Below are 20,049 nucleotides of genomic sequence, written 5' to 3' on the forward strand. Positions count from 1 at the left end.
TATATTTCGAATGAACTTCCATTTTAATAATATTTATACCGCCTTTTTGAAATTTTAAATTGTAAAATTTCTGTAGGTTTAATTCCTTTACAAAATTAAGATTGAAACTGATTATTATACATTTTATGTACACTTATATTTTGAAACATTACAAAAATTTATTTGAGTACCAGAAGGGAGAACTAACTCGTAAATTTCCGATTCGCGAGTCCAGGGTAAGTATAGAAACGGTATTGCAGATATTATCTACCTTGAAATAAATAAACGTGCGATATTAAAATTTGTTTAAAAGCGTAATTACTTTCAATTGCTAGGCTTGGCATTACCTTTTCTACGTTCATAATTTTAAATGACTCATTTTGAATAGTTGATGCTAGATTATTTGAAAAAATGAAAGATTATTTTTTCTTGAAACTAGCCCCTCAAATTAAAAATTAAATTAAAATACCAGTAACGTCTAAGTATTTCATAATTTTCGTTATTTTTAGTAAATTTGCATCGGGTCAAAAATAATTCGACTTAAATTCCTCTACCCCTAAAGGTTCTGGATATAAATTTGGAATAACCTTGACCATTGGTTCAAGGTCATCCTAATTTGCCAATTTCGGATTTCGTCACTAAACCTAGTTTGGCATTAAATTTTTAAGCGTTAGAACCAGGAGTTTTCTATTTATTAGCCCATAAGTGTCTTCACTTGATCATTATTCCCTTGACGACCTTTTCGCGTTTAGTATCAAATTTATCAATTTCCGATATGTCATATTCATTGAGTTGGGAATAAATAGAGGTACAACTAAATCTGGCTGGCGTGGGACCAATTTCGTTCCATAAGGAGACTTTATCAACTTTATCGTTCTACCGTGGCGGCATCTGTCTCTAGTGGTAGCAACTATATTGCAATTTAATTTTTTCGCGAATCTGATGCGAAATTGAAATGTATGATTACTCGTAACAAACAAACCTTTGAAATTGTTTAAAAATAATTTTATTCTGTCAACACGATCCTTTTTGGTGAGTTAGCTAATAATTATTTATTTCTTGCCATATAACTTTACAAAGTATAGATGGCGCTACCGCCTAATTATAAAGATGAATTTCGTACAGTCTTATCAGAACAGGTCCCGCGTAACCATAGCAACCGAAATCGTAATTGTAATTCTAGCAGTATTAATCCCAATTCAATGGTCATATTACGTCGGGCTGCAGCCATTTCAAAATTAATTGTAATTTGGAACACATTTCAAGTTGGAATCAAGTTACTATCTTTAATGGCTCTCCTCTCGAGATATATTTTGAATGAATAGGAAGACATGGTTCAAGGTCATTGTTGAATGACTGCTACACGCTTTATATACCCTTCAAATTTCAAATGCGTTCCTAAAACACATTTCGATTTATCATTTTTGGTGAGCACCCTCTATTTGTTCAATGATTTAACCGTATTCAAATACCTCGCTGATAATAAATGACGCCAGCGATTATCTTTCACTTTGGTCCAAATCTGCGAGTTGGTCTAATATTAAAATAGCTTTTTCATAATAAATGCGCCAAAACTGGGCCTTTGCAAATTGGGTACGTTCACGCGAGTCTAACAATCATCTTCTGCTGCGCATGATTTTGAAATTTCAGCTTACGGAACTCATGGTGATGCTTTTCGGTAGTTTTCAATCAATTCCAAAATAAATCCGGAATTGGGAGAAGTGATAGTTTTTAATCATTCCACTACATTTAAACCGAGGGGCTAGTCACTTCGCGTAATCGGTGTACAAGCCCGTACCTTTGACTGTGCTAATGAGATTACGCGTAATCTTTAGAGTCTGTACCTTTGTCAGTGTTGACTACGCGTAATCAGTGTACAAGTTCGTACCTTTATCAGTGTTGACTACGCGTAATCGGTGTACAAGTTCGTACCTTTGACTGTGCTAATGAGATTACGCGTAATCTTTAGTCTGTACCTTTATCAGTGTTGACTACGCGTAATCGGTGTACAGGCCGTGTGACTGTGGTTAGCCCCTCGATTGGAACGAACTTTACTTGGCATATATTTTTCATTTCTAAACATAATTTTAAACTCCCAAATTCATAACATCAATTAAAAATATCACGGAAATCTTTTAGCTATGTCATTTATAATCAGACGAAATTCCAGCTACGAAGGAATTGGAGCATTTTCTCTCTAAAAAACTTTAAAGGGCTCTGATTGACTAAAATTTCTGGAAACAAATTCACGACGTGAGTTAAAATATTCAAATATTACATAAGCCAGACCGCGGTACAGTGGAAGGTTTCAAGTCAGAGCTAGAGCGTGCTTTTCAACTTCGAAAATTTCAGAATCCTAAATTAAATAGTTTTTCAGGAATATTCCCTAGCAGGTCAAATTGAAACACCCGGTAGTTGTTCTGTGGCATTAAGAATAGGCATAATATTTCTGGAATGCTTAAAAGCGATTTCATGTTTTTATTACTAATCTAAATATATGAATTACTTGTCCGGTTATAGAAATTTGGTTGGAGTAATTGAAATTTCTTCCGGTATGAATCTTCTTATTATAAATTCCTGCGTATTAATAAAAATAAAATGTCAATTTATAATAAATAAATAATTTCTACAATTAGAAAATTAGTCATTTCCTTAATAATAATTTCGGAATTTAACTATTCAAAATAAATGGAATCCATTTGAATAGTATTTTTTTATATAAATCTCTACTAAAGGGCGTAGCAATATATTTCATGTTTTAGAATCAGTCTCCTAGTGTAAAAGCCATTTTAGGGTATCCAATAAAACATTAATCTAACCATTCGAGTGCAAGCAACTAACTGTGTCTTCCTCTTCGCTATAAACGTGTTACATCGTTTCTACAGCAACGACTTAAGAAATCACGGACGCTTGTTGGGAAAAATAATTAAATTTTGGAAACATCGACACTTCATGACTTCGATTCATTTACTCGCAACAAAAGTTGTAACTTACTTTTCTAGATAAAATTGACTTCCTGCTGCCTTAGCGCTGACTTTAAATATGTATCAGGATAATGGTTGGCGTTGCGTGCTGCACTATCATTGAAGGGATGAAATCGAGTCATTTTATACATTTTCCACAACGACGCCAAGTCGACCGGATGTGTTACACTTAGCCGATGATCATGTTTGAGCTTTATATATTTCCGGGTTTAGAGCGGAAATGCCCTAAAAGCAATTAATCGAACTGACTTCCAACGCCTTTCAGTATATTGCGCCAGCAATATAATTTTTACCAAGCGGGTCAATGGATAACGATCACGCTTTCGCGTGATTTTATTACCTTAGCTCTATTTTTTTACGCTTCCGTGTCCACGGAACTGTAAGTAAATCATTGTTGCCAGTTCTTTCCACCGAACCCTTAATTATCTTAGGGAGGGTTGTTAAGGAAATGACACCGAACCCTTAATAGTCTGAGGTGGAATCGTTAAGAGAATGACAGTAAACCCTTAATAGTGTAAGGAAAATTTGTTGAGTGATTGACACAGAACCCTTATCAGTAATACCCTGTCGTGGAAATCCATATCGACAGAAAACTTCATACATTTTCTCCCATATTTTCGCAGTAGTCATTTTCCTAAGCGGGTAGAGCTCTGCCCACTTTGTAAAATGATCTACTCTGACGAGTAGGTCCTGATTTCCCTTGGCGCTTCGAGTGTAGGGACCCATTAAATCAGCGGTTACCAATTCAAAAGGCCTTTCACTGGGGACGCTAGAGAGTAACCCGGGGGTTAACTGCTGGGATGGCTTACTTTTCTGGCACACCCCGCAACCCCTCACATACTTGATAACGTCCCGCTTCATCCCCGACCACGTGACTCAGATTTTTAAACGTTTAAACGTCTTGTAAATCCCCTGGTGGCCAGCAAGCGCATCGTCATGAAAATACTTAATGAATGGTACTCTAAGTCTCTTAGGTACCACCACTTTCCAAACATTTTGAAGCCCGTCTTCATCCTCCTCGTCCCAAGGAGCGAAGTACCTAAAAAATAGGCCATCTTTGTAAATTATATACTGATCTAGTACTGTCCCGGCTTCAAATGCCGTATTCAAACTTCCAGAGCTTCCAACCCGCTCTAACTCAGCGATAGCCCTCGCTAACCCTAGCTCAGTAACTTGCGAACCAACGATGGCTTTCCGGTCAAAAGGCAGCCCCCACTGCTTGGAAGAGTTTTCTCCCTCCGCGGAGTCAGAAGAGTTTTCCTCTGAAACCGCCAACGTCACCACCGCTTCTCGCTGACCATTCTCGGAATTGAGAGGGGCTACAACGTTTAATTTCCCTGGGCGGTATCGCACCTCGAAATTATGCGGCTGTAGCTCCAAGGCCCAGCGGGGAAGTCTGCCCACCGGCTCCTTAAGGTTTCTAAACCACTTCAACGCTTGGTGATTGGTTTCGATAACAAAGTCAGTACCCTCGACGTACATTCGGAATATCTTGAGGGCATATACCACAGCAAGACATTTCAATTCCATGGTCGAGTAGTTGCGCTCCGCCGATACGAGTCCCCGGCTTACAAAGGCTATAGGGGTCATCCCTTTCCCACTTTTCGTATTTAATGAGAAAATTCCCATTTAAATCCGGGAGCGCCAACTCAACCGTGTTTTTAACCTGCCTACTTAGTTCCCGCATAGCATTGGTATGGGTATCCTCCCAATGCCATTTTGCATCGTTTTTCAGCAAATCATACAACGGCCTGGCAGTTCCCGCCATATTCGGGATGAACTGCCGATAATACCCGATCATTCCGAGGGATCGCTGAAACTCCGTTACATTCTTGGGCTGAGGGAATTCCTCTATAGCCCTAAATTTATCCGGATTTGGCTTGCAGTACCCCGGTCCGACCTTATAGCCCAGAAGCGATACCTCATCAGCGCAAAGTTGCACCTTGTCAGGGTTAACTGTTAATCCCGCTTCGGCTATATGCTCTAGAACCTTTCGAATGTGAATCAAATGATCCTCAAACGATTCGTAATATACGACGAAATCGTCGTAAAATCCCAAAACAAATTTCCATTTGTAAGGAGCTAAAACGGTATCCACCAGACGCATGAACGTGCTCGGTGCGTTTTTCATTCCAGAAGGCATCTTTTTGAATTGAAAAAACCCACGATGACAGACCTTGGATAAAGGAATATACTACTGGATATATTACTAAAGAAATTTAGCGTCACTCAAAGTTCGCAGCGCGACCCCCGCGACATCTAGCGATAACAATTTCAAAATTTCAGTTTACTGGGACAAGCTTTTACAGCTGACCGGTGTCGGTAGTCGGTACACGTGTTCCCACAGGTTGTTTTTAGGCCTAAAAATTGCAAGTTGGTTAAGTTATCATTGTTTGGTTTTTGGTAAGTTAAACTAAACTTTTCATGAATATAATTTGTCTTAACTTACATATATTATCTAGTAATTATACCGTTATGAATTTTTGGAATACTTATGAAGAATTGGGCATTCCAAGTAGAAAACATAAAGGCAATTTTTCAGACTCATCTTCTGAATTGACTGAGTCATGTAGCGATGGTGTTTTTACTTCTGGTACAGTACCCACATTTTACTTATTTTTATTTTTGTCACTCAGTAACCTATCACTTTTTAGATGAGAATGAATAGGCAGATAAATCATTCGACGAAACTAAAAAGAGTAATCACTCTAGAGAGATATGCTACAGTGACTTGTCAACAGGTCTGTAAGGTTATTTTATTTATGCAAAAATTAGTTTGACCTTTTCTGTATTGATTTAGATGAAAACAATAATACTTCGAGTGAAGATGAAGTTTTATTAAATGATGAGGAGATAGAGAGGATTTTTGGTGGTGCAAAAATAATTGCAAATCCTCTGAAGGATATCTCGAAGTAAATTCAAATTTAATTTTTACTTGTTTTGAAATTGAGTGTTTAATATCGAATTTCATTTCCAGCATTCAAAAACTTCAAGGAAATAATGTAAAAGTGCCGAGGAAAAGAGCTAAAAACATTATACGAAGTCACATGATTGATTGTTAGTTTAGTTTAGTTTAACAGTTTTGTACTGACATTCATTAAGATATTTATTAATTAAATTTATTGTTATAGGTAATGATTATGATGCAGCATTTGGTGGCATTATAATGGAAGTACAAAACTGTATGAAAAATTCAAAATTAAACTTCTGTTCAGAAGCTAAAAAGGGTTGTGAATGGCTCACGAAGCTTGACATTCAAGATCTCAATGAACTGAAACGGGAAATTCAGCCCATACTCACTGAAACTGCCGGTGATAAGGTTACAATCAAATTAAACACGCTTATTAAAAATAAGAAAAGGGTTCAAAAAGTTTTAAATTCCTTAAAGCACACTGCTGTAAGTGAAATATTGCAATACTATACAAATATTTTGGTCATTCATTCTGATATTCTTCACATAGGGTTTTCAAGATATGGAAATGCAGGGGAGTGTTTGGGCCATTAACTCATTAATAAGGAAGGCTGTTGAAGTTGGATCAGCACCCAAAACAAACCGACCAATCGATCTCAATGTTCCTGTTGAAGATGCGAATGACATATTAATGTATGTCATAGGCGCAGTCTTAAGGTCAATTTCAAGGAAATCCGATTGTGGTTTGAAACTAGTCAAGAGTCTATGCACCTCTAAAGACAATACGCCTAAAGAATTGCGTTCATGGATAGAAGCTCAAGACAGGGGTGGGTTATTTTACCCAACTTCCGAAGCTTTTAATTTTTTTGGCATGATGTATAAAATTGTTGTAAAATATTTTGGAAAAATGGAGTTCAAAAACAGGATGGAATGTGCCAAATCTGACATTTTATCAGATGAAGTTCTACTACTGAAGTGGAGCGAATTTTTTGAAAACAATGTACCTGAGGAAGAGAAACTAAAACTACTGAATCACTGTATGCAATATTTTATAAACACAATAGCAAACGGACATCTTAAGAAGTTGAAAGATGATTTTAAAACCAAAGGCAAAGCAAAAGCTTCACAAGCGAAAGCCAATTCAAAAGCTAGGCAACGTAAGCAGTTACAACAAATGTCTTCAGGAATTAATATCTAGTCAGTAAAAAAATGTTTCTAATAACTTGTGCATGAATAAATTTATTTGGTTTTTAAAGTGCATCCTCAGAGTCTTTTGATGTGTTTCCCAAATCACTGTGACATGGGATCTTGAAGTTTTTCAACATCCATAAGCTTTCGCGATTGTTACCAAATGTTTCTACAGTGGGGTTATCATTTGAACCATTTGCTGCCCGTTGCCTTGAAAACTCTAGCTCAAGAGGATCTTGGTTGAAATTAGCGGTTAAGACAAACTTTGCACCTTTACTAAGCAGGAATTTTATTATTCCTACCATTGCCTTAGCTGTGGAAAACAAAATATTATCAATCAAATTGTCTATATGTATAAATTGGTAAAAATACATACTAGTTTGCCTTAATCCCGATAGAGTTTCTTGTGATAACAGCATTTTCTTTCTCTCCTCTTCAACCTCCACCTCCCATTCGTCTAAATACCCTAAAAAGTCATTTTCAAGCCACTGGAAAGTAAAGTGGGTAAATATAACGAACTATAAAAGTTAGAATAATTTATTATTAATACCTTGAGCCTGCAGTCATTAATTGTACAAAATGGCCTCTTATTGACTTTTCTCTTGTGGTACGACTCGTTAAAGTTGGTAGTATTGAAAATGTCAAACCATTTATCAAATAAGCGTATAAATTTCACTGTTTCACTATGCTTTTCATCAGTTTCAAACACTGCGCTTATAGCATTGGCCACCGAGGAGCTCAAAACTTGAGTCGCAAATCGAACCTTCATCTTACTGTAGGAATTCAAATTCACATGTTCAAATGTCAACTTATGAGCTCTTCTCAACACTCCAGGCTGTAACATTTCTGTTTTGTAAACTTCTCTTACTGGATACCAAGTGATATATTTGCCGTTTTTATACATCAAGCGAACCTTTGAGCCCTCGAAGCTTGAAAATAAACAGTTTCTCGTAGTTTTTAATAGATGAGGTGGGTCGAATAAGAAAAATATTGGTCTATCCTCATCTAAGCTGTATGGATTTGAGCAGCAATGGGAAATTTCATCCTTGCAGTCAATGTTCATATTAAAAAACTTACGATTGGTGGCGGCTCCATCTCCAATTACAGAAATTATTTTAAAACCGAGAGACTCTAATTTCTCTACCGCTTCCCAGATAATTGAGTTAAGATCATCTGCCGTTAAACTGTTAGTAGCAAAATGCGCAAACGGATATTTAACGCGACTGGTTGCACCTCTTAACATTAACATCAATATATGTGTTGCAACTTTTTTATCTGTATATGCAGAACCTTGCATATTGTTGATATTATTTCTTGCATCATTAAGGTGGGTGTACCCTATGATATCTTTATTTGTTTTCTTGACAATCAGTTCTTCCTTTATTTTTATTTCGTCTAAAAGGATGCTGAAATATTCATATTTTGCTAGAGTTTCTGGTTTTAAATCTTCTTTCATTTGATTTAGTACTTCATCGGAAAAACCCAGAGTTAGCTTGTCTTTCGGAGTGTGTCGAAACAGAGTACTATATGAAGGAAGCTGAAGTATTTGTGAGTCAGCCAAACTTCTGTAAGCGCTAGGTGACTTATGATATTGGTAGAGACACCATTTTATGACAAGAGGGTGCCATCTCCTACCACGTTTGTCCAATTTCTTGCTTACTTTAAGTTGCGTTCGGAGGAAAAGTCCTGCAAAAGAATCTTCTTTATTTTTAGACAATGATTGCTCTAAAATTGATTGGATGCAGGAATCATCATCATCCTCTAGTCTTTTCCCTTCATTCGCTATATATTTTTTTATTTTTTTCTGAAGTCGTTTGGTCTTCCTCCTTGAAAGCATTTCTTTGGTTTTTGAAGCTTTTATTAATTCAATCAGTTCTTGTTTAGTTAAAGACTTGTACTTCTTATTTATTGCCTTCTCGGCCAATTTCTTTGTTTTTAAAGCATAGCTTCTTAGCTTTAGACAGAAAATGCATGTCTTTTTATTAGATAGCCCTGTACACATTACATCATGTACAGCTCCAGATTGCAAGCAGAATTTGCCACGAGATCTTTTTTCAGCAAATCCACCAAATCTTCCTCCGAAACTCCTCCACACACCTTTAATTGGTTAAGATTTTTTAATACATTTAGAAGTTCAGTTTCATCGTATACCCACTGCGGCACACTAATCAAATTGTGATTGTTAACATTTTGCCCCCTTACTGATACCTCAATTTGAAAGTCTGTGTTTATGGTCGCATCAATCTCAACTTTTTTTGTTTCTTTATTAATTTTGTAAAGTTGAAGTTTAGTGGTATCTATTGATGAAAACCAACAGTATTCTATTTGAATTTTGAACCATTCTTCAGAATTGAAAAACTGTCTGAAACTTCTGACAAGTGACGCATCTCCAATTGTTCTTCCTAAGTCAATGTTGCTTCCTCTTAACGTGTTTTCCTCATTATTGGTCTCGTTCATTGGAGTATCTGACATTCCATCTTGAGTAGAAACTAAATCATAAACATAAGTTGACGTTGAAGGTAATTCGAAAAACGATGCTGAAGAGTTCATTCCAGGTTGAGGGGAAGTGTTAGACATATTTTCTATTTCTTCAGCACTGTCATGATGAGGAATACTAGATATGTTGAGATCTTCCTCAAGAAAACCAGCCGGCGTTGAATGTAATTCCGAGAATGATGACACTGCAGGGTTGATTTTAGTCTGAGAAGACAAAATAGAAACATTTCCCAGCTCTTCTGAAAATGATATATCCTGTTAAGGAAAAATATTTTAATTGGTTTTGATCATTATTGGCCAAAGAGATTTCGCTAAACTAACTTGAGTGGTATTTGAATTATCTTTATCTGTGGATGCAGAACTGGTTTGAAATGGGAATTGCAATAACTCGCGTGAAGTTATCCCTTCATGAGAATTAACTTCTACATTTAGCGCTTTCAAATCATTATACGCTGATGTAGTTTCCAACGTTGATAATAAACTCTAAGATAACCATCATTAGATAATAAACAAAGCATAATAGGAACTCTTTCATACTTACTGGACAATGAACGGGATTTGAAAAATGGGTAATTGAACCATTTTGCCCAACAAAATGTTTGGAGCACAGGTATGTGTCTATTGTTATGTTCTGCAGATTAAAGTCAGGTCTTACTTCTTTTAACCATGTTAACCATCTTTTACAAATGTCTGGTTTCCTCTTTGGTTTAGGAAATGGAACGAATGATATTCCTAACATATGCGATTTATGTGCATACCTGGAATCACTATTGGACTTAGGATATGTACAATGCTTTACTCTTCCCATTTTTGATAAATTATATATACTTAATAGCAAAATAACAATTAAAGTTGAATTCTCTATGAGTAACTAGCGAAAATCAAGATAAATTTGTAAACTTACAACTGTTTTCCCGTGATGTTTTTCAAATTCTCGCGACTGCGCAATTGCGCTTCATCGCTTGAAAGCAAAAACCGCGTAACTGTGTATAGTTACAGTTACGTGGCTTTAGCTTTCAGGCGACGACTTGTCCCAGTAAAATGTCATCCCGCCCGCTATTTACCCACCGACATTTTTCGATTTCGGCCGACGCCTCCAATGCCTTGACGAAAGCTATAGTAATATATCCAGTAGTATATTCCTTTATCCAAGGACAGACGAAGGCGCTATTCGGTCTGTCACACTCCCTTACGTTGACTTGATAAAAGCCTTTTGAAAGGTCAAACGTGGTGAAATACTTCGTGTTTCCCAAATACGCCAAAATATACGGGATCGAAGCCATGGGGTAACAGTCAGACTCCGTTACCCCGTTTATACCCTTTAAGTTAATGCAAAGCCGTTTGGTACCATCCGGCTTGCTCGCTAGTACAATAGGCGCGGCCCAAGGTGAGACACTCACTACTTTTACATGCAGGCTGATAGAACGATCCTAAGTAGAACGTTCTTCGCAAGAACGATCTAGCAGCATGTAAACAGGCTGGAACGATAGTTGGATCGTGATTGGCAAAAACGATAAAACGAGGTAGTCCAGCGCACTTAGAACGATCTAAGAAATACATGTAAACAGCTTGGATCGTTCTTGGAAAGAACTTCAGGGGGTTTAGAGGTTTTTTTCCTCCTGTTTACTATGATAAAATTAAAATGTGTAACAAAATAAATATAAATTATATTCTAAGCTCTATTCCACAACTAAACATTGACTAAATACTTAATTAAAATTATATTTTAATTTAGCTGGTAACTAACACCTTAGATTACTTTTAATGTGTGACAATGAACAAGAATATAGTCTTGATTATAAAGCGGGGCTTGTTGCGCATACCAGCCCAGTAAGTCACAGAAATAATAACTCACGAATTTAAAGTACCGAACAGTAATTTATTGATTAATCATGTCTACTTCGAATATTAAACAATACTGCCCAAAAATTAAAAGGCCATGATATTTATAGATAAAATCGGAATATAAAAAATTAAGTTTAGATAACAAACATCTTACTCTGTGATTAAAAAACACATGGCAAATAATAAAAACGTGGCGTTGCGAACATCCCGGTGTCCCTAAATCTCATTTTAACTATTCAGAGGACTTATCATTATTCCATTGGTAGTAAGCATAATTTATTGATGGGTTACTGCAGCACACGGTCAGTTGACTTGACGGTGACCACTTCAACACGACCGTCTGCGCCAGGATGTATCTCCTGTATTCTGCCAAGCTTCTATTTGTAAGTTTCGATTAACTGAAAGCCATTTAGGGCGTTGTTGTAATCGGGTGAGGTATTCATTGTTCTATCTATGCCAAAAGTACTGAAGGATTTGTTGTCCCAACTGCCATCGTGTGAGACGATTTGTTTTGTTAGTCTTTATTTCAGGTTCTGGGATTGCAGTCAAGGCGTCACCAATCAGGAAATGTCCGGGTGTTAAAGCCACAAGGCTGTCGGGATCAGTTGATAATGCTAACAAGGGTCTAGAATTCAGGCACGCTTCAACTTGGCATAGTAAGGTATTCATCTCTTCGAACGTCCCACGATTCGCCTTAGAAAGAACTTCATTGATCGTACTCCAGCCTCCCAGAGACCTCCAAAGGTTGGCGCGCTGGGTGGATTAAAGTGCCAGCGAATACCTTCATTCGATGTCCACCGTGAAATTACACTGCAACTAGTCTGTGTTGTCTTGAACTTTAGAAATTCCTTAAGTTCTCGATTTGCATCCGTTGGAGTTGGACGCACAGTCGCTATAGATGTCGGAGCTCTTTCCTCTTAGAGCTGTGAATCGTCTCAAGGCATCTGCAGTCATGTCGCTGACAATTTCAAGGTGAATCGCTTGGGTTACAAAATAAACGAAGAAAGCTACATACGCCTTGAAAGTCCTCTGTCCACGAATTTTCATGACCTTGAGGAAAATGGTCCGGCGTAGTTCACACCGCTTCGTAAGAAAGCTCTGGCTGGGTTGAAGCGTGCTGCTGGTAAATCTGCCATTTGTTGCTGGAGGGTGGTCGCTTTCTGTGGGACACATGGCACGCAACGTCGAATATGAAATCTGACCGCATCTCGAATGCCGAATACCCAGAAGCCTCTCTGAATGACTGATATAAGCAGCTGCGATCCGGCATGTAAGTGCCTTAAATGTTCATGCACAAGTATCAGACCTGTTAATTTGTTTCTTCGTGGTAAGATCATCGGATGGAGTCGATCGGTATTAATTTTTGCTCTTCGAATGCGACCTCCAACTCGGAAGTAATTCATCTGGATCAAGAAATGCATTTAATTACAGTAATTTACTTTTTGACGGAATTGGTGAGGATGTCTAAAGACATCTTATTTCTTCACTGAAGTCGATTTTGTTGCAGATAACGAACCAGATGTCCTGTTAGTTTTGGACGTTCAGGAATCAATGGATGTACACCGTAACTCGGAGAAACACGGACAATGATGAGTAATTATCAAGTAAGGACGTATCTACCTTACCCAGCGTAGAAAGTGCAGGGATAGGTCGAGCTTCGAATAGGCACTCTTCAGTTTCGTCTGGAATGACTTAATGGTGGGATTCCGTAGCCTGATTGAGCCAACACGGCCCATTTCACCATAATGAATAATTGTGGAGCTCAACGGCGGACATACCCTAGAGGCGCAGTCAGCTGGGATGTGTTCACCTTTGACATGATGCCATTGTACTCCAGTGACCGAACCTTGGATCTCTGATACTCGGTTAGCGATAAACGTCTTCCAACGTTGTGGTGGTGAAACAAGCCATCCCAAGACCGTCATCGAGTCTGTCCAACAGTGAGTTTCTAAGGTGGTTTTCTTAAGTGCGTCATGGATTGTCTTGACTAGGCGAATGAGAAGCACGGCGCCACAAAGTTCGAGCTTCGGTAATGACACTTGTTTCAGGGGTGCTACCTTGGTTTTAGCTGCGATCAAACGCGTTTGTACTTTACCATCCTGATTTCTGGTCCGTAAGTATACTGACACAGCGTAGGCCTTCTTGGACACATCGCAGAAACCTTGGAGACTAAATTCTTGAGCTCGCTGTTGCGAGATGTGACGCTGAATGTTTAATCGTTTGATATTCTTCAGGTCTATCTGAAACGCCTTCCAATTTTGGTTAACACCACCACGAAGATGATCGTCCCAATCCATTTTGAGTTTCCATAAATCTTGAAGTAAGAGTTTCGTTTTGATAATTATCGGGGCTAAGAGTCCCATCGGATCAAAGGTCTTAGCTTCTTCAGAAATAATGACTCGTTTAGTTATAATTGGTTTGTCTGTATTTACCGTGACTGAGAACGAGAATGTATCTGTTGCCGGTGTCCATAGAAGACCGAGTGTTTTGAAGCATTCGGTGTTATCAAGCGTTAGTGGACCATGGATTTCGCACATCTGTGCAGGTAGTGCTGAAAGAAGTTCAGGGTCGTTAGAAGCCCATTTTCGAAGCTGAAATCCGGCTTCAGTTGAGGCATGCACGGGCTCGTTGTTCTAAAAACATGGTTAGCTCTTTGAATGTCGGTCTATTGGTACTGGTGAGTGATAGTTCCCATTGCTTCTTCGATTCGGAATCCAATTTTTCCTTAACTACATGGAGAAGAGGTGCGTCCCAGGAATCTACTGGTTCGTTCAGGGCTCGTAAGGATCTAATACATTCAGTAGTGGTGTCAATCAGTAAACGAATGGCTGTTGCTGATTCGTCCTTGATCACTGGATGATAAAACAGTCTTTTAATGTGCGCATCAATTACTACTCTGGGCTTGTTGTAGCGGTTTAAAAGAATAGTCCAGGCTTGATTGTAATTGGCATCGGTGATCAAAATTGATTGAATCAGAAGGGCTGCTTCTCCACGAAATTACGACTTCCGGTATTGCAGTTTTTGCGCTCCGGACAATGGTGAATTGTGCACTGTATCGGTAAATAAGTCATGAAATGTAAACCAATCGCTATGTTTACCACTAAAAAAGGCAGTCTGATGTCTGCTACTGCAGGTGTCGTTATTGCTGGCTAGGTTTGTTGTGCTGTTGCGGCTGTTCGCTGAGCCAAAAGATCTTTCAAGAATATGATAAGTGTCTGTGCCCTTCCGATTAGTTCGTTGAACTAAGTTTCATTTGTGTCGAAATCTATTGCAGTACTAGCTAATATAATAGACGTTTGAAGCATTTCTAACTCATGTACAACTCTCTCCGCTTTGCCTTGGTATAGTTTTACTGCGGTGTCCGTGAGTGGTTGAGTTGCGTGACCGGTGACGATTCCTTCAAGTCTTGTTAACTATCCCTCGAAGCCACGTCGTTTGTTGAGAGTAAGATTACTATAACTAACCGAACGGTTCTACAAGCCAGGATGAGAAGACCAGATTCCTCAGTTTCAGTTGTAGCAGCTCACTGATGTAACGAGGATCCGGCTCGACGGACCAATAATGTTGCGCATACCAGCCCAGGAAGTGACAGAAATAATAACTCACGAATTAAAAGTTCATGTCTACTTCGAAGATTAAACAATACTGCCCATAAATTGAAAAGCCATGATATTTATACAGAAAATCGGAATATAAAATATTAAGTTTAGATAACAATCATCTTACTCTGCGATTAAAAAACACATTACAAATATTAAAAACGTGTAGTTGCGAACAGGACTAGCTGATGATTATTTATTCTAATATTTTAATGTTAAAAATATTTTCTTAATTAGCCGTATTTCGAAAAATCACAAATATAAATCTTAATTTATGAACACTTCAATTGTATATAAAAATAAAACTTCATATTAATTATGTGGGGAGCTATTGGCTCGCGTGGCTTGCAAGGCTTACCACCACCCTCCTACGCATTGTAACCCGGCCACCTGAATTAAAGGCTTTAAAGGTCACTCGATGACTTAGGCCTAAGGTGGTGCCTTGGGTATTAGCCTAGCTGATTATTATTTTATTATTATGTAAATATCACTTTGTATCCTTTCTTTCAAAATTTATCAGTGCCTCCAGTAAATAGTATAAATCGAGAGGTTTTCCCCTGCTTTAGTATGATTCTTGGAACGATCTAAGGCAACATGTAAACACCTGGTACCGCTGAATCCCCGCTTTCCCCCCTGCGGAGAAGCTAAGTCGTTTCAAGAAAGAACGTTCCAGTCCGTACATATAAACATATAGACTGGGTTCTATCAAATCTAGATCCAACAACTCATCAAACGCCTTGTCAATCTCCTCTCGCTTTCTTTTACTAGCTGGATGGGGGTGAACGAAGATTGGCTTGGCATCGCCCGTTTCTATCGCGTGTTCAATGATAGAAGTTTCACCGGGTCGTTTCGTAAACACTTCTCGGAAATCCGAGATGGTTTTGAACAAAAGTTCCCTCTCCTCATTCGTGCACTTAGACTTTGAAACCAACGTCTTTAACGCAGCGGGGGTTCACACGGTGCGCCGCCGGGACTCTCATTGTCTAACTGACAATAATTTACCCTTTCGCCTTCGGAATCGAAGGGAACGACACGCTGAGGTAGGGGGCCGATTGACCACCCTCCCTCGCTCTTTCTTAGGTCTATTCTCTCCGCCCCATTAAAATCTCTACCCAAGATAACCGGGGGGGGGGTCAGACCGTGTAATACAAGAAAGCGCTGGCGGCGAATGCCGCCGGCCCACTTTATGGAAAGCCTGATACTACCCGCGACACGACACGTGCCACGGCCAAATCTAACTGTAGTGCTATTTTCGCTCATTTTCCTCCCTTTTTTCTCAAAAATGGGGATAAAATTATCACCCAAGAGAGAGACGGAGGAACCAGAGTCTAACAAGCCTAGAAACGAATGTTCCAAAGCTCGGAATCGGAACAATGGGGGATTTTTCCCGCCAAATGTTCCGCCAGCTCACCAGTTGACCAAGGGACTGCAATTCTGAGTATTCGGTAGTCCTCCCTCGTCAAGGTTCGTAAATGTGACGCGTTGGGGAAGACCAGAGGCGGGAAATGACCAGAGCATGAATTAATATACTAAGAGGTGGATTCTTAAAGTAATAAAAGTATATTTGTAAATTATTGTTACAAATTCCCCACAACGAAACGTCGAACGTCCTCGTTTGACCATACAGACATCCAAAATCAAAATGATCAAACACAAAGTCGATTGAACAAAAAAAATTACGAGAGCAAGAACAATTTGTCAACTATGAAAATTGAGATAGTAAACAAAATTGAAGATATCCAGATATCCGGATATGTCTATATACAATATGGCCATTAAATGATAAAAATAATACACAAGCAAAATACTGAAAAGAATTCGCTAGCTAATCCATACTACACGTAAACAAACAACTTAGATTGAAAACTCAATACAAATTAATCAAACAAAATCAATAATTTTTAAACACAATTACAAACTATTCACAACAAAAACAAAATAGTTAAAGGTTAAAAACACACTTCAGTGGAGTCCCTTGAATCATACAACATTATAAGACTTCCGGACTCGATGAGTTAATGGATCTCTAGGCCTAAGCCGCCGACGAAGAGGAGGTTGGTCACCATCCATTGAATCGGGGGTACTAGATCTAGAGGGCAAACGTTCGTGCTCCTTAAAAAGCGGAGCGTTAATGGGAGAAGGGGTTAATTCCGGAATACTCTCAGAATCTCGAGGAAAATAAATATTAAGTTGGTCAACGAGATATGTACCCTTCATTAAACGCTTAGTTTTAAGAGTAGCTAAAGTGTAGGAATGGGAGCTTAAATTTTTACCAATAAGAAATGGGCCATCCCATTTCACTGCCAACTTTGCCATAAAACGATTGGAAATGCGTTTTACGCATAACCATTTGTCCAACTTGAAACTCAAATTCGCGTCGACGCGCATTAAAATATTTCGCCTGTCTAGCGCTGGCCACTAAAATATTATCCTTCGCCTGATTGATAGTGGATGTTACACGATCCGAGATGCTATTAGCGTGGGTATTAATGTTGGCCTCAGAAAAATTTCGTTCGGGACAAACTACAGGAGCTATGTCATAGGGGGCGCGCAATTCGCGGCCAAAATTCAAATAAGCGGGGGTAAAACGAGTGGACTCATTGGGCGCGGTCCTGAGGGCCATTGCCTTTTCTGCCAATCCTAAGTCCCAATCCCGATGACTATCGGTAATATAGGATGATATTTAAGTACCTATAGTTCGATTATATCCTTCTACAGGGTTTCCTCTGGGGGAATAATAGGACGTAAATCGTCGTTGGCTAACACCCATCCGTTTATAAGCATCTTAAGGGGGAAGAATACAGTAAAAGCCTCTTTTTCGTTCAAGCTGAACGTTTCTGTTTTAACAATTACATAATTGAATTATATTTCTCTTATTAGTCTGAACCTTCCTCTAGTGCTTAAAATAATTTTGATAATTGTAATATTAATAGTTAACGAGATATAAGGTCCTAACTTGTTTAGCTCCGGGGGTGCGAATTAAAGCGTAATAACTTAATTACTTTAAAATTTAAAATTGTCAAAATTATTTGAAGCACTAAAAAGAAGCTGTTCTACACTGAAATATTAATTTTATAAGTGTAAATTCAAAATTAAAAGAGTTCAGCTTGAAATAGCGCGAAAGTAGACAATGGCCACTGTAGTCTTCCCCCTTAAATCACAAGCCAGTTTTGACACCGAAAAAGAATATCTAGACAATTCCACTGATGAGTGGATGGGCTCGGAGTACAAAATAGGAAATGCTGTCTCAAAAGAAATATTTGGTTACGTTCAGAACTATTTACAAATTCAACGCTGGGCGTTACGCTGTCAGTCTCTTAAAGCTGTTCGCGTTAAAGGCGTTTCGAGTACGCCTCTCAACTGTTGTGTGGGCACTAACCTCGTTGAGCTGCGTTTTCGTGACACGACTTATCACTACGTAGTCACGCGGGAAAAAATATCAGATTTGTTTTTCACCAAAATCAGACTGGCGGGTCAACGTGAAGAACAAGTTTCGCAGCTTAACTTGTCGTTCGGCGTACGTGACTTGAAAGTGATTTTGGATGTAAAAACAAGATGGATCTGCACCTACGCTATGATTTGTCGGGCAATATATTCGAAACAGGTTTTAATTTAAATAATTTAGTCATACTTAAATTGCAAATTCGAAATATCTACTAGATATTAAATCTATTTTTTGTTTTAGTCACTGCAATCGATGATGCTAACGGACATAGAAATGGTCCGTAAGTTTGCGCTAAACGAAGCCGAATGGGAAATATTGGATAAATTGAAAACTTTGATTAAGGTCGGTAACTTTTTGGACGTTGTTAATTTAATATCTCGCGTGTGTATTGAATTATGTCGATATTTAGGATTTCGATTCTGCGACGAGTATTTTTTCGTCGGTTAATTACCTCGATAAACTGAACACTCCGTCCTTGGATCCGTTTTTTGAAGAAGCTCGTTCTCTTGCTACGAAAAAACTGAAGGACTATCAAGAGTTATCGAATATTGAAGGGGTCTGGGTTGCTATTGGAAACATTCCAAAGTGCTTTCAGTTAGTAGTGTTACAGAAACATTTGATAGGGCAATTTATTTAGCTTTAGATCCGACTTGAAAAATGGATTTTATAAAGCGAATTACGAGAAAACGCAAGTTAAAGTCATGGTTTTAAACGTATTTAGTACTTATTACGAAAATAGTTCAGTGACCTCCACTTCAAGCCCTACTATCGACAACTCTGGAATTTATTTATTTTACCCATATATATATATTAATTATAATTAAAATAATTGAGACGAAACGACCAATTTTAATTTATTCAGAATACCATAAGTTAAGTAGTTACAACAGTGAGTTAGACGTACTATGACCATGCACAATTGAATTAAACCCTTTTTACAGTACAAGTTTATCAGTTGAATATAATACAAAGCAAATTTTAAAGAAAGAAATATCTACAGAGGGTATTATAACGACCGTTCGCTTTTTGGTTTATAATTTTAACGGAATCGGGCCGATTTTAATTAAACGATAGTTTATCGAAATTTTGTGAAAATAATATTCCCTAAGGCCGCGCGATAAATTTACGAGAATAATTTCCCGTCGCCGTTATATCGAAAATTTATTTGATTCGGGATTGCCAGAACTGTAATGTTGTGGGCGAGTGATTAGAAAATAAAATGGCAACCAGAATTATGCAAAATTATAAATGTTTATTTTTATTCAGAACTGTCTATGAAACGTTCTAGATTTAACTTTCATCAATAACCCAACAATATATATCCCTTCTACGTAATTGTACAGAACTGGTACTCAAGTGTCTAAGACTAGATTTGTCTTAGTTCATCGTGATTGAAAAATAAACTAAAACACACTTACATTTAAGTAAATATCATAAATTATACTGAGTAATTTTAACTAAATTCAAACTACCTAACTATAAACTCTGTCTTAATTAACAGCTGAGAGCTGTTCGCTACTAATTACTTCTAATCTACTTAATTACCCTCACAGGTTGAGTTGATAATTTCAAGGGTATAATTAGGTTATTCCAATTAAAAAA

General features: G+C 38.0%; 1 protein-coding gene across 1 annotated transcript; it reads right to left on the minus strand.

Moving 5' to 3' along the window:
- Window positions 1-12,446: 12,446 nt before the first annotated feature.
- Window positions 12,447-13,940, minus strand: LOC149957796 (uncharacterized). The gene is made up of 2 exons (XM_090167138.1): window positions 13,182-13,940; window positions 12,447-12,806 (listed from the first exon to the last, which is right to left on the minus strand). The coding sequence occupies exons 1-2, from the start codon at window positions 13,938-13,940 to the stop codon at window positions 12,447-12,449; spliced, it is 1,119 nt and encodes a 372-aa protein (XP_090023264.1).
- Window positions 13,941-20,049: the final 6,109 nt, after the last annotated feature.

The sequence above is a fragment of the Leiobunum rupestre genome, chromosome 2, assembly GCF_980474605.1.
Source record: "Leiobunum rupestre chromosome 2, qqLeiRupe1.1.hap1, whole genome shotgun sequence".
In the NCBI taxonomy this organism is placed as follows: domain Eukaryota; kingdom Metazoa; phylum Arthropoda; class Arachnida; order Opiliones; family Sclerosomatidae; genus Leiobunum; species Leiobunum rupestre.